The 15250-nt window shown below is 42.6% G+C and overlaps 1 protein-coding gene across 1 annotated transcript in view; it reads left to right on the forward strand.

Annotated features, from left to right (window-relative positions):
* Window positions 1-1900: 1900 nt before the first annotated feature.
* The window catches only part of LOC138960071 (chitinase-3-like protein 1), a 17008-nt gene continuing 3658 nt past the window's right edge, over window positions 1901-15250 (forward strand). The window contains exons 1-8 of the mRNA XM_070331794.1: window positions 1901-2489; window positions 2962-3025; window positions 4106-4175; window positions 4645-4781; window positions 5507-5693; window positions 7462-7714; window positions 7995-8116; window positions 9585-9708. Coding sequence (XP_070187895.1) covers window positions 2487-2489; window positions 2962-3025; window positions 4106-4175; window positions 4645-4781; window positions 5507-5693; window positions 7462-7714; window positions 7995-8116; window positions 9585-9708 — 960 coding nt within the window. The 5' untranslated portion in view covers window positions 1901-2486. The remainder of the gene's footprint in view (window positions 2490-2961; window positions 3026-4105; window positions 4176-4644; window positions 4782-5506; window positions 5694-7461; window positions 7715-7994; window positions 8117-9584; window positions 9709-15250) is intronic.

The raw sequence follows: 15250 nt of genomic DNA on the forward strand, positions 1-15250 counted from the left end.
AGGACGTTAAAAAAACCAATTACCAACAATCTTAATTGCTGTATTCGGCTCCTTGCAAGAAATCCAATGAAAATTGGTAACTTTCTAAATGGATAGACGACTGAAGTTTGGCTGAAAACCCAAGAAAATCTGTGTGGGCCCAGGGAAACGCGAGAAGCACTGTGCCTTTAAAGTACTTTTTCTAATCGAATGTTTTTTTGGGTTTTTTTGGGTTTTTTTTGTTTTTTTTTGTTGTTTGTTTTTTTACCTCAGTTGCATGCAAGGCTGCTTCAACCCATCTTTTTTGCCTCTTTCGTCTTTTTTATATTTAGTCAAGTTTTGACTAAATATTTTAACATCGAGGGGGAATCGAAACGAGGGTCGTGGTGTATGTGCGTATGTGTGTGCGTGCGTGTGTGTGTGTGTGTGTGTAGAGCGATTCAGACTAAACTACTGGACCGATCTTTATGAAATTTGACATGAGAGTTCCTGGGTATGAAATCCCCGAACGTTTTTTTCATTTTTTGATAAATGTCTTTGATGACGTCATATCCGGCTTTTCGTGAAAGTTGAGGCGGCACTGTCACGCCCTCATTTTTCAACCAAATTGGTTCAAATTTTGGTCAAGTACTCTTCAACGAAGCCCGGGGTTCGGTATTGCATTTCAGCTTGGTGGCTTAAAAATTAATTAATGACTTTGGTCATTAAAAATCTGAAAATTGTAAAAAAAAATAAAAATTTATAAAACGATCCAAATTTACGTTTATCTTATTCTCCATTATTTGCTGATTCCAAAAACATATAAATATGTTATATTCGGATTAAAAACAAGCTCTGAAAATTAAATATATAAAAATTATTATCAAATTTTTTTTTTTCGAAATCAATTTAAAAACACTTTCATCTTATTCCTTGTCGGTTCCTGATTCCAAAAATATATAGATATGATATGTTTGGATTAAAAACACGCTCAGAAAGTTAAAACAAAGAGAGGTACAGAAAAGCGTGCTATCCTTCTCAGCGCAACGAATACCCCGCTCTTCTTGTCAATTCCACGTGTTCTGTGAGTTCGACAGCTACTTGACTAAATATTGTATTTTCGCCTTACGCGACTTGTTTTCTTTTCTTTTTTTTCTTTCTTTTTGGGCGGTGAGCATATCCTTCTTCATTGGTCTTTTTTTTATTTATTTTTTTATGAAATTTTAATTTTGTTTTCTTTTATTATTATAATTTTTATAATGGACAATTTTTTTCATTACAGTTACTCTATCGTTACAGCTAATTCATTCACCTTTGCTATGTCTAGTAGTTTGTGCGTTTGTTTGCGTGTATGTGCGTGTGTGTGTGTGTGTGTGTGTGCGTGTGTGTGTGTGTGTGTGTTGTTTGTTGTTGTTGTTCCCATAATTCTAATCGAATGTTCTTGATTTGGCCGCTCGACAAAAAAAAGGTCTTTGGTGTCTTTTCCTCTCACAAAAGAACGACAAACAACAAAGCAGCTACACTCAGTAGGTCTTATCTTGTCAGATACAAAAAAAAAGATATTGGTGTTTATGCCGAGACCTTCGCCAGCAATGACGTTAATACGTTCATAAAATAATAATTAATGACATCAACAAAACAGGAGGAAACAAAATCAAAAGTAGTGTGCATGATTTAAGCCATTGTTTTTTGTTGTTGGGTTATTTTACAAGATCTGAGTTAAAATTTTAAAAGGGACCAAGAGTTGCTATTTTCTTTGAACTTATTTGAAGTGTTCTAGTATGTACTCGCCTGACGATCGTTTTACAAACTGCGAATTATCTGTTAAAACATGGTTTTAAGTACCCTATTCTGAAAATACAGGCAACGGACAATGCAACATAATCTGCGTTTGCCGTTCTGGTTCCCTTTTTGGTGGCCACATTTTGGTACCGTGGCAAATTCAACTCATAAACAACAGGGAACGATAGAGAGAGGGTGTGTGAGTGTGAGAGAGAGAGACAGACAGACGTAGACAGAGACATAGTCTCAGAGAGAGAGAGAGAGACAGGGAGACGGAGAAAGTCAGAGAGATAGACAAGAGAGAGAGAGACAGAGACAGAGACAGAGAGACAGGGAGACAGAGAAAGTCAGAGAGATAGACAGAGACACAGAGACAGAGACAGAGACAGAGAGACAGGGAGACAGAGAAAGTCAGAGAGATAGACAGAGACAGAGAGAGAGAGAGAGGCAGGGAGACAGAGAAAGTCAGAGAAATAGACAGAGAGAGACAGGCATACAGACATGCAGACAGATAGACAGACAAGACAGAACTTCCATTGATTGGAATTAGTTAACTTCTTCTTCTGTCGGTCGCAGACTGGTCAAATTATCAGTCTGGTTTGCGGGAAAAACTGTGCCGTCCGACTATGTTAACTGAGACGGTCAATTATTGTCGACCCTAAGAATGAGCGTGATGTTCTGAGTTGGATAACCACGTATGAACAATCTACTTTGAAGAACCAAGGAATCGCACGTTTACGTGTACAATGGTAAGCATTTAAACATAACATAATAGTTCTGCCTTCTGGTCATTTTTGCTCAATACAGCTTCGATAATGTCAACTCAACAATAATCCGAAAATGACGCTTTGAATATTGGAACAACTTACTTTGGAAACTTGTTTTCTTTTTTTCTTTGTTTTTTCTTTTTTTTTAACTGTGGCGTAATAAATTTTACTTTTAATTCATTTTTTTCTTTTTAGCTGCAGCTGCATTTGATACTGTTAGTCATTTTACGAAGCTCGGCAATCTGAAAAAAAAACAGCATTTAATCTTTCTTTCTTGTTTTCTTTATTTCCGTCCTTAATTTTGCCTGCGTTTTGTTATTTTGCTTTTTGGTGGTTTTTTTCACATGGGAAATGTATTTTATTATTACAGTTTCTTTGCGTTGCATTTCTACCACAAAATGTCAACTCTCATGTAAAATGTTGCGTTTCAAAAGAATCCACTTTCTCATGACAGATGTTTCCACGGGTTAGAACGGTCCTCCTAGCAACTTCAGCACTGATGGGTCTTTTTTGTTCTGGTGAGTTGTTTCTTTGGGTGTGCTTCATACTAAGTTTCACATCATGTATCGCGCATTCCTTCTTTGCTCATAGTAACTGAAGTGAGTTTATATGTACATGTACTTCGCTTTGGTGTCGAAATCAATTTCTTTGATCATGCACTAGTACTAATTCCATGGAAATGATACCTTCACTCGACTTCGACTAAATACTGTATTCTGTATTCTGTATTCTGCTGCAGTCTCACTCTGGCTACCGTCGTGAGACATCTAGTCATCACTGTCTTCTTTCGCTGTATCGAACGGTGTCCCAAGATGTCCGATCCGATGGCGTCAATGTTTTGATAGCCAATAAGTAGGGACGCGCTATCCATATATTTTTAGATCAGTGTTAGTCATCTACACTCTAGTGGGGAAGAAAACTCTTTGTCACACGACAAAATCAGAATAGCGGGTAATTTCCTATTGCCTGCCCAACAACATGCTATTTGTATTATCTTGTATTTGGTTTATTTTCTATTTATTTTGCGCATTATTATCCCGCCTTGCAAAATTAAGCAAAATTACGCAAGCACTTACTCTAAAGTTTCTAAATCCAAAAACAAAGGGACTGCCAACGTTCCAAAATTCAGAATCAAAAAAACTAAATCAAAAAATCTAAAGTTCCTAACTTGTTGCGCAAGATCTTAAATATGATACGGTGTTGTCATGTGTGCGAACATAAAAAAAATCAATACTCGTCACAAACAAAAACCTACACAGATAATTTAAAGAGCTTTGCGATGAGGCTGTTAATTATAAAACCAAAATATACCAAAGGACATGAATTTATCATACCTTCAACTTGATGGTACCATGAACGGACCTGTTCAAATCCAGTATTTCATAGTTATTATTTAGGTCCTTTTTGTTAAGCCTCATTTCCACGTTCTCTCAAAGTTTGCAATATTATTTATTTATTTACTAACAGAAAACGTCATGCCACATCTTCTATATAATCTTTCAACTTTGTGGAATGTGTTTTGCCCAGGTGTGTACACTGTATGAATTGTGTGTGCTTACTTTGCATGACAACAACCAACAAACGCACACACAACACAGCGGAGTGTGATTGTACTGGCAAGGTGGATGGATTCTATCACGACCCACTTGAATGTGGTAAATACCGCTGGTAAGTGGAGCCTCAAGAGTACGTGTCTGTCTGTGACTTGCCTGTCTGAATTACCCCATCAAAACTGTCTGTTGTCGTCGTCTTTGTTGTTGCTGTTGTTGTTGTTGTTGGTGGCAGTGGTGGAGGTGGTGACGAAGTGCCTGAATTTGTGTCTCTGTCGCTGTCTCGTCGCGCTGAAATAATGCGAGGTTGCTTGGTTGCTAGGTAAGTTGCTTGGTTCTAAAGGTTGCTGGTTGGTTTGTTCGTAGTTCGATTGGTTTGCTGATTGGTTGGTTGGTTGCTCGATGTTTAGTTGTTCGTTCGTTCATTAGTTTGGTTGGTTGGCTGATTTTTCGTTCGGAAGTCACCCAATTCGTTCGTTTGTTCGTTTCTTGACAATATGTTTACTTTCCTGTTTCCTTGCTCGTCGCATTCTCTGTAACTGGTCAGTATATCAAGGTAAAGTTAATTTACTCTGATACTTGGGCAGGTGCATCGCTGGAACCAAGTATGACGTCAGAGAACATTACAGCTTTCACGTCGACATTCCCACCGTTTGTGATCTCCAGGCCAATCCTCCCCCTCCGTCCGCTCCGCCCACTGCTACTGACTACGGTCAAACTAGTGGTAAACTGACAGTGTTGGTGTGTTACGCCTGTTTTCGTAGCAAGTTCTTTGTTTTTGTCGTGGACTTGTTACGCCTGTTTTGTACGTCTTCGTTTTATCGTTGGCCAATTGCACTTTACATTCTTCGTGCCAATGTTTGTGTATTCAGCTGTTGAAACGTTACACCTGTTTCTGTCGTTTTCTTGTTGATGAGTTACAAATAAATGTATTTTTGTAGCTAGTTCTTTGTTTCTGTCGTTGACGTTTTTGTTTGTATATCCGTCTGTCTATCTGTCTATCTGTCCGTCTGTCTGTCTGTCTGTCTCTGTCTCTGTGTCTCTCTCTCTCTCTCTCTCTCTCTCTCTCTCTCTCCCCCCCCCACCCTCTCTCTCTCTCTCTCTCCACCCTCTTTCTCTCTTTCTCTCTCTCTCTCTCTTTCTCTCTCTCTCTCTCTTTCTCTCTCTCTCTCTTTCTCTCTCTCTCTATGTCTGTATCTCTCTCTCTCTTCTCTCTCTCTTCTCTCTCTCTCTCCACCCTCTTTCTCTCTCTCTCTCTCTCTCTCTCTCTCTCTCTCTTTCTCTCTCTCTCTCTCTCTCTCTCTCTCTCTCTCTCTCTCTCTCTCTCTCTCTCTCTCTCTCTCTCTCTCTCTCTCTCAACATGTACAATTCCCGTGATTTAATACAACGTAAAACTTGATGTATGACGTCAGAGAGTGCGAACATCCCTTCAAAAACTCTGTGATTCAGGATGCAAGCGACGCGTGTGTTACTTCACAAACTTGTCCATGTATCGCGCTCTTCCCGCACGCTTCTGGCCTGAAGACATCGACGCTTCTCTCTGCACTCACATAATCTTCGCCTTTGCCAAACTGAACGGAAATCATCTGGCCAACTCTGAGGCTGCTGACCTCTACTACCTTTGGGACGGAGGCTTGTGAGTTGTTTAAAAGTTAGTAGAAATCCAGGTTTCCCAATTGCTTCGTTTCCGGCCGATTTATGTGGAGCACGTGATGCGCACAAAAAATATGGGCGGTCTAGAAGTGTCGTCTGCGCAATGATCGCGGTGGCGCCCGCGGCTTTCTTGACCGCCAAGGATGACCGCGCACGTTGTGATACGTCATTCGTTAGACCTCAATAGACGATTTTCGGAAATACCCCTGTCGGGATTGCATGGGTTCTGAAAGACTGAGTACCCTTGCACTTGCGCAGACAAACATTGCCATGTGCTTCATGTACACGTGGTTGAGACACGCCCTCTCACTATTGTGACTGTCACCTTGGAAATAATGTCACGCGGGGAAACGTTCGCATGTGACATTACGGGCCAGTAACTAGGGTGAGGGCGTGTCTCCAACACGTGTACAGGAAGCAAAATCAAGGGTACTCACTCTTTCACAACCCATACAAACACGACAGAGTTATATCCGAAATTCGTCTATTATGTGGAGTCTTCATATAAATAATTGAGAGTGCGACTGACTTAAACGATTTAAGACACCGCTTTAGAAATGCATGCTAAAGTTCACTCATAGGTCATGTCTGCCCGTGTAGACTGCTGTAAATCATGATCATTATATTCGTCAAGATTTGCTTTCCATAGAGTAAGAGTATCCGCCCACGTGGTACACATACCAAATATCAATGGCATGGCTTCTGTGCTTCTTTTGGGCAGGTGGTAGAGCACTGGGCTAGGGATCCTAGGATCACGGGTTCGAATCCAGGCCGGGAACGGACACGGGTCAATTTTATGTGCAGACTCAGATACGTTATCCACGTCTCACACCCGTGTCACCACAGTGGCACGTAAAAGACCTCGGTCATTCTGCCATATGTGCAGGTGGATGGTTACACCCTAAATACACATACAACTGTGTATCTTATCTAAAGTCGGGGTAACACCCGGGAACATGCCCCTCATGGTTTCACCGTGAGGAAGTATATCAACATTTATCGTGCTGCTTTTGCTGAATCCGTGTTGTTCATGACACCTTCAATTGTCAATCCGTAAAATTAAATCATCACAAACGTCCCGATCTGCTCAGGAAACAGACAGTTTTCTGTGTTTTTGTATGTGCCCACTTGGAAAGGTGGGTATTTAATCTTGAACCTTAGCTTTGTAGATTCCAAGCTGAAAATCCAGTGCCATTATTGCGTTATTTGATAGTAGTCTCTTTTATGAATGCACACACACAAAATACTTCCATTGACATTCATTGACAGAATGCGTTCCAAAAGTGAGCTTACGTTGGTCATAAAGTACGCTTTTGGCCGCCATTTTTGTCTTCCTTTCGCTGTAACTTTTGTTCTCAAAATGGCCACACTGATGTTTTCCATCTAAACCACATGAAAAATAAAACGCAACCGTACAGTTCATTCCGTATCTCCAAAGGCATTTCAAAGGACTCGTTAGGCTTAAAAGAGCAAGTTGTACGTTTCCCCTAATTTACAACGCCAGAGGTCAAGGTAACCTAAAGATGCTCTGATCGAACGCCAAAACGTTTGCCAATTGACGGTGATATACATAATCGTACACAAGGAACTGAATATATCTTCTTCTTTTTCTTCTTCTTGGTCTTCTTTGTCTTCGTTCATGGGCTGAAACACCCATAGCTTTTACGTGTATGGCCGTTTTTACCCCGCTATTTAGGCAGCCATACGCCGATTTCGGGGGATTTCATGTATCTTCTGATATTGATTGGCAGGTACGAGCGAGTGAACAACCTAAAAATGCAATATCCTGACCTGAAGACCTTACTGTCTGTGGGCGGCTCGAGCATGGGGTCAGCTCCCTTCACGGCCATGGTGGCCACTGAGACCAGTCGCCAGGACTTTGCTGACCACTCCATCACCTTCCTCACACAACACGGCTTTGACGGCCTTGACCTTGACTGGGAGTATCCGGGCAGCCGAGGAAGTCCCCCTGAGGACAAGCAGAAGTTTACAGCTCTCGTCAGGGTACAATACAATATTGTTCTACAGATGAATCTCTCTATCTTGATATTGAAGGAAAAAAAAAACGCCTTACTGAGCTAAGTTCTTGTTCTCTTGAATGTTTCATCATTATATGTATGCTTGTCCATCCTGGTCCATCACAAAGACCATAAGGTCAACGCATGTGTGAATGTTTATTTTTTCTGTATTGTAAACGTTTCATAATCTAACATTTCTTGTTGTTGTTGGGGTGTTTTTGTTGTTTAAATAAAATCTTATTTCATTGTTCATTTACGCCACACAGCAACTGAGGGAAACCTACGATCGTCATGCTGATGCGACTGGGCAGAAGTTGCTTCTGACTGCAGCTGTGTCTTCTGGGAAAGACATCATAGACACAGCGTATGAAGTGGAACAGATTGCCAGGTACGGTCCATTGTTCATTTCAGTGATTGTTATTTCACTCTTATTTACGCTCGTGGGCTTTTTTGTTTTTTTAAGCGCTTACGCACTCCATGTATCATATTAGCTTAGGCCACAAAAAAAATAGGTCTGTTTACGGTAACATAGGGTGAAAAAATAGAGTCGGTAGGTCGGTTTTTTTTTCTAATTTTTTTTTTTCTTCAAACTTTTTTTTCCTTTTTTTCTTTTTTTTTCTCCCCTCTCTATGATGTTTCACAGTTCATTTCTTCTCATCAATCCCTGTTTTTGCCCAACATAACTAAGATTATTGTTCAGGAATTTATAGCTGTAACTGTTTTAGTTTGTTTTAAAGTGTTCAATAAATAAGAAGCTTTGGCGTGAGCCGCATAATGTTTCGGGTCAAAGTCCGCATGAATGTCATGAAAAACGTTAATGATACTAAAACTCGCTGGATAGGTACTGATAATTTTCACCCCATCCTTTTCATGACAACATTTATCAAGCTTTACAGCTAGTGGGTGGCGAACACCACTGCGTGCATCCATTTTTAAAGGAAGTAACACGAGTGACGACCCTTTACTCCTAACAATACTTTGAGCTTACCTCCCTTCTGTCGTCTGCTGTTTGAGCGCAAACAGCTCTATTTTGGATGCGGGTTTTTTTCTTTTTCTCAGACGATCCAAAAAAAAGATTAGGGTCGGGCCTAAAAACTAGGGTCGGTCGGGTTACCGTAAACAGACATTTTTTTTTTGTGCCTTATTTTATAAGTTGATTTTTGTAGTATAAGTGTTTGTCTGGCTGTCAACTTAAAAGACCGCTGGGTCGAATTTAATCAAATGAGAAACGAAGATCAGTGAACGCAACGTTTTCCAATAACACACCTTTCTTGTTTTTTTAATTCCTATTACTAGCTATCAGAGACATGGATTTTATCAACCTGACGGCATACCTCGTGGAATTACCATGTAAAAATTGTCATCCTTTTTCTTTAATTCGCTTATGACAATAGCGATTCATGTTAGATGTATGTCCATGGGCATGGAACATGGAACATAATTATGATTTGTGACTTTTGATTGTGCTGATAGATATTCATGTAAGATTTATGTCCATGGACATGGAACATGGAACATATGATTTGTGACTTTTGATTGTGCTGATAGATATTCATGTAAGATTTATGTCCATGGACATGGAACATGGAACATATGATTTGTGACTTTTGATTGTGCTGATAGATATTCATGTAAGATGTATGTCCATGGACATGGAACATGGAACATATGACTTGTGACTTTTGATTGTGCTGATAGATATTCATGTAAGATGTATGTCCATGGACATGGAACATGGAACATATGACTTGTGACTTTTGATTGTGCTGATAGATATTCATGTAAGATGTATGTCCATGGACATGGAACATGGAACATATGACTTGTGACCTTTGATTGTGGTGACGGGTAATCAGGGACCTTGACTTCATCAACCTGATGACCTATGACCTGCACGGTAACTGGGAGCCAGTGACAGGTCACCACAGTCCTCTCTACGCTCACCCCGATGAACGAGGCGAAGAGCGTTTCGATAATGTGGTCAGTGTTGTGTTTGTTTGTCTGCCTGTCTGTATCTGTCTGTCTGTCTGTCTGTCTCTGTCTCTCTCTCATTCTCTCTCTCTCTCAGAGTCTCTCTCTCTCTCTCTCTCTCTCTCTCTCTCTCTCTCTCTCTCGACTGTCTGTGCAGCTTTCCTCGGGTCTAGACAAGTCTGCCCAGTGTGTGTCAGCATGATGCAACTGACGTGTGGTGTGCTCGGTGGTCGGCCAGCCTAGCGCTGGCTGTACAATCGTTCTTACTTCCTTTGAGGGGATTTTTCGTGCTCAGTGTCGTCATGCTCCAGTGATCACCTCCCCAGCTGTGGCATGATTGCTAATCTGTGTGTTATGATCTAAATGGAACGCCAAGCCAGATGTGTAGACTTGTGTAATATCTTGTCATGGAGCTCGCTGGCCCGATCTACGCCGGTCAGTGCTTGCTCTGTGTAAACATGACTCAAGACCTTCCCATTGTGCTAGTGCTCGGTCCGCGGTGCTCGAGTGCATCTCTGTGACGCAATATGATGCGTGTCTGACTAGCAGCCGTCGCGCGAGCGTATCGGCGGCTGTTTTCGAGGTGTCTAAAGTTGTGTTCCAAGTTGATATTTGTGTTTAAAAAAAAATGTCAGTTGTCACCAGAACAATGGCTCTTGCCTTTAAACAGAAAAAAACTGACAACAACAAAACACAAATGAAGACTAAAGAATGTATAAAGGACACCATGGACCCTAACCAGAAGACCTTTGCCACTACTACTGATAGAATAAAGCTTTGGAGATTTGTTCTCAGACAGAGATACTTTATTTATGCCCAGAACCAGTTCCACGATGTGTCTGTCACGTGGCATGACTATGACAGAGAAAAGGGAAGACTGATTGATGTCTCTCATGACAAAGACCCCACCATCAGACAGACAACAGTCCAAGTCTTTAGAGAAACACAAACGAACTGGAGTGAACAAGCACAGGTGCAGAAACTCATTACTTTTCACCTGTACAACTCCTCCAAATCCCCGCCCAAAGTCCTAGTGCAGGGACTACAAACCAGTGCGTGGGCTGCTGCGGAGTTTGAAACTGTGCGTGCCCTGGTTCACAGTCTGGACGTACGGCAGGCCGACACTGACACAGCCCTCACCGAATGTGAGAAGCTACCGCTGTCTCTACCTGATGCCAAGGGCAAAAGTGTGCCTGAAACACCAACAACACCGGTACGACAGACAGCTGAGAGGTCTGTCATTTTGACAGGCGGTGAGCAGTACGAGGTCTCCCTCTCCCACTTGCACTCTCCCAGGCTGGTGCCACGCCGTGGAGAGTTGGGCGCTGCACCCTCTGCAGCAGACAACAGTGCGGCCACACCCTCCAAGACGGTCAACACAACGGCGGGAGATGTGTCCGACACAACTTCCGAGACAGTCAACACAACGACCGGAGATGTGTCCGACACAACCTCCAAGACGGTCAACACAACGGCGGGAGAGGTGTCCGACACAACCTCCGAGACGGTCAACACCACGACGGGAGATGTGTCCGACACAACCTCCGAGACGGTCAACACTTCGGCGGGAGATGTGTCCGACACAACCTCCGAGACGGTCAACACCACGACGGGAGATGTGTCCGACACAACCTCCGAGACGGTCAACACAACGACGGGAGAAGTGTCCGACACAACCTCCGAGACGGTCAACACAACGACGGGAGATGTGTCCGACACAACCTCCGAGACGGTCAACACTACGGCGGGAGATGTGTCCGACACAACCTCCGAGACGGCCAACACTACGGCGGGAGATGTGTCCGACACAACCTCCGAGACGGTCAACACAACGACGGGAGATGTGTCCGACACAACCTCCGAGACAGTCAACACAACGACCGAAGATGTGTCCGACACAACCTCCAAGACGGTCAACACAACGACCGGAGATGTGTCCGACACAACCTCCAAGACGGTCAACACAACGGCGGCTTGGATTACGACCGCACAGTTTGATGCGGTCCTGTCCGACATCATGTCCTCTGTTGGGGCCAGCTTCGCTGCCCTACAGGCTGAGAACAGGGCCCTACACTGCAGAATTCTAGCGCTCGAAGGTCAAATTTCCCCTCCTGGCCCCCTCTTGCCAGAGCCCACTTGTTCCGAACAAAAAACCCTCCCCTACCTCCCCTAACCCCCGGCACTCGCAACCTGGAAGTATGGCCCCAGACCCACATTCCCCTTCTGTCAAGTCCCCCTCTGCCAATCCAGTGGAAGTTATGAACTGTGTGAAGTCCCCTTCGGATCCAGCGCCTGGGTCTGAATACACCTCTCCCGGCTCTCACCCCTCCTCTTCCAAGTGCACCCCCCCTACCCAACATGACATGTCGGCTCGGCACAAGGCGACCGACTTGTCACCCACTCCAAAACATCAGAAGAATGCCGCCACGTCCCCCCAGTCAGCCAAGCGCAAAGACAGTAGTGACACCGCGAAGACCCCCGCCGACCACCTAAATAAACAATCGGTGGACAGCAAGGTGTCCATGCTCCTGATCGGGGACAGTGTCCTTAAACAAATGGACATTAGGAAGATGACGCCCCGCGGGGAAACGATGCACAAAATCTGTGTCCCTGGGATGACCTGTCAGGACTTAATCAATTGGCTGCAGGTTCAAAAACCAAACCCCAAAGTAAATCTTGCAATCATTCATGTAGGAGTGAATTCAGTCCAGAGAGGCTCTGTGTCTGAAGACACGTGGTTTACACTGGTCGGGTTGTTTCGTCGGGCCTTTCCTCGGGCATCACTCCGAGCGTCCAGTATTCTCCCTTCGTGCAAGGGCACCCGCGCGTTTGACAGCAAAATTTTACATTCAAACCATTCTCTCCGTTCAGTGTGTGAGAGGACTGGGGTGTTGTTCATTAACAACTCTCAGACCTTTCACACACAGAATGGTTCGCCGCGACAGGCGCTCTACCGCGACCACAAGCATCCAAGCCTTCGCGGCACAATTAGTCTGGCCTGGAATTTTAGATTTTCAGGTCAACAAAACGAACCCAGGCCGGGGGACAACACACAAACCGCACAGTCATTCGACCCGAAATCTCGCGGACACCCGTTCAAAGCTTCGGCCAATCAGTCAAACACCTCGTCTCGCTCTTATTCGGACATGGCATCACACGGTACGCATTCACACCTACATAATTCAACCAATCAGTGCGATGCTCCCGATGAAAGGCCTGTCAAAACAAACGTGTCCATGACCAGTGGTAGTGAGGCCCCGCCCCCTCCACCCCGCCTCGCGCATAGCGCCCACCCCGCTCTGCAAACTGTTGAGCACGTGACTGTCCCCTCTTCCACTGACAATCCAGCTGCTGCCCTAAAGCTCATAGCGCGACTTCTTTCTCAACTTTTGTAATTTTCCCACTGTGTATTCGGATTGTCAGTAACTTTTGTATCTACGGAATTCGAGTTGATATTCATCATAGCATCGTTGTGTGTCAACCGCATTGTTTCTTGGTTAATTAATGTTTCATTTCCAATCGCTTTGTTCAACAATTTTATTTCCAGCGTTTTGTGTGTTCTTACATTGTTCCCTGGAAGTTGAATTGAGCACTGTTTGCTACTAAATAGTATTCATCTTTTTAACATTTTTGTTTCCTTTCATACAATTTTTGTTGTTTGCTTAATTATTTTGTTTCATTTGTGTTGTTGCTTTGCATACTTTTAACGTGATGACTAAGTTATATGACCACAATCGTTGGCCTGTGACTGAAGGCCTTCGTATAGGACACCTTAATATCAATCATATTGCAAACAAAATGTCTGATGTTTCCCAGGTTGTTCAGAACAGTGAGTCTTATGGCAGGGGGTTTCATATTTTTGGATTCTCAGAATCTAGACTTAACTCCTGCATAGACGATAAAGAAATTTTTATCAACGGTTTTCAAACTATACGAAGGGACCCAAAAAATCCTAAAGAAACGGGCCTTTTAGTTTATATAAATGAACATATAACATTCAAGCGCTTACCTCAGTTTGAAAATTTTGGTGTGGAGTGCATATGGACAGAGGTGAAGTTAAAGCATGCATCTCCTATTTTGATTGGATTTCTCTATCGGAATCCAGCTGAACCAGCGAACTGGGTTGACAAGTTTGTAACCATGATGGATTTAGTTTGGTTAGAATCAAAAGAGATTCTTCTCATGGGGGACTTTAACATTGACATGACGAAATCTAATAAATCTTGGAAAGATATTACTACTGTATTTAATATGTCCCAACTGATCAATACGCCAACGCGAGTCACGCCCTCATCCAGTACCATCATTGATCACTTATACTCTACCGACTCAAAACATGTAATAGAAACCTGTGTACCTGTCATAGGCATAAGCGACCATTTCCCTATTTGCTGTACATGGTCAAAAAAAGGTGTGAAAATTCCTAAGCTTGGTCATACTGTCCTCACGTACAGGTCATTTGCTAAGTTTAATGAAGTACTTTTTCTTGAAGACATGCGTTCTGCACCGTTTAGTGAGATATATAACAAGACCAATCCTGATGACGCTTTAAAAACATGGTATTCTACATTTCGCGAAGTTTTAGATAAACATGCACCTAAAAGGTCAAGAAGAATTAAGTATTCATATCGGCCAGGGTGGATCACTCCTGAAATTATAGAAGCCCAACATTACCGAGATTATCTATGCCGGATCGACCGCCAATCTGAAGAGTACAAAACACAGAAAGCAAAATGTCAGTATATGACTCGACAGTCAAAAAAGCAATTCTTCGAAAACATTCTTAAGAAAGGCAAGAGTTCCAAGGAAACATGGAAAGCCATTAATCTTTTAACTAATAAATGTGTAAAGACCACATCATGGAACGAAAACGATATTTCGCCAGATGAAATTAATAATCACTTCTGTTCAGTTGCAAGTAAAGTAATAAAAACTGACAAATCCGATGAAAACAATTTACACATTTTGCACAAGTACTGTGACACCAAAATTAAATACGAGGCACAAGTTATACCTTTTTTGTCAGTCTCCAAAGTATATAATTCTCTAACTCACTTGAAAGAAAGTAGCACAAAGGGAACTGATGAAATAGACAGCAAAATTCTTAGATTATCAGCCCCACATATAGCGGAATCTCTAACGTATATTTACAATCTCTGTATTGAAAAAAGTGTTTATCCCAAAGCTTTCAAGGAAGCTAAAGTGATCCCCCTCTTTAAGGCAGGTGATAAAACAGATCCCTCAAATTTTAGACCGATTTCCGTTTTACCAGTATTGTCAAAACTACTGGAAAAACATGTCAATGACCATATTATGATATACTTTACATCAAACAATTTGTTTCATGAAACTCAGTCTGGTTTTAGACCTAAACACTCGTGCCATACGGCACTGACAGAACTGGTGGACTCTTGGTTATCAAAAATCAACTCTAATAAGTTATGTGGAGCACTGTTTATGGACTTTGCAAAGGCATTTGATGTTATTGATCACGCCCTCCTTTTGCGGAAACTTTCCATTTATAGACTGCCATAGCCCACACAGACTTTTA

The sequence above is a fragment of the Littorina saxatilis genome, linkage group LG2, assembly GCF_037325665.1.
Source record: "Littorina saxatilis isolate snail1 linkage group LG2, US_GU_Lsax_2.0, whole genome shotgun sequence".
Lineage (NCBI taxonomy): Eukaryota > Metazoa > Mollusca > Gastropoda > Littorinimorpha > Littorinidae > Littorina > Littorina saxatilis.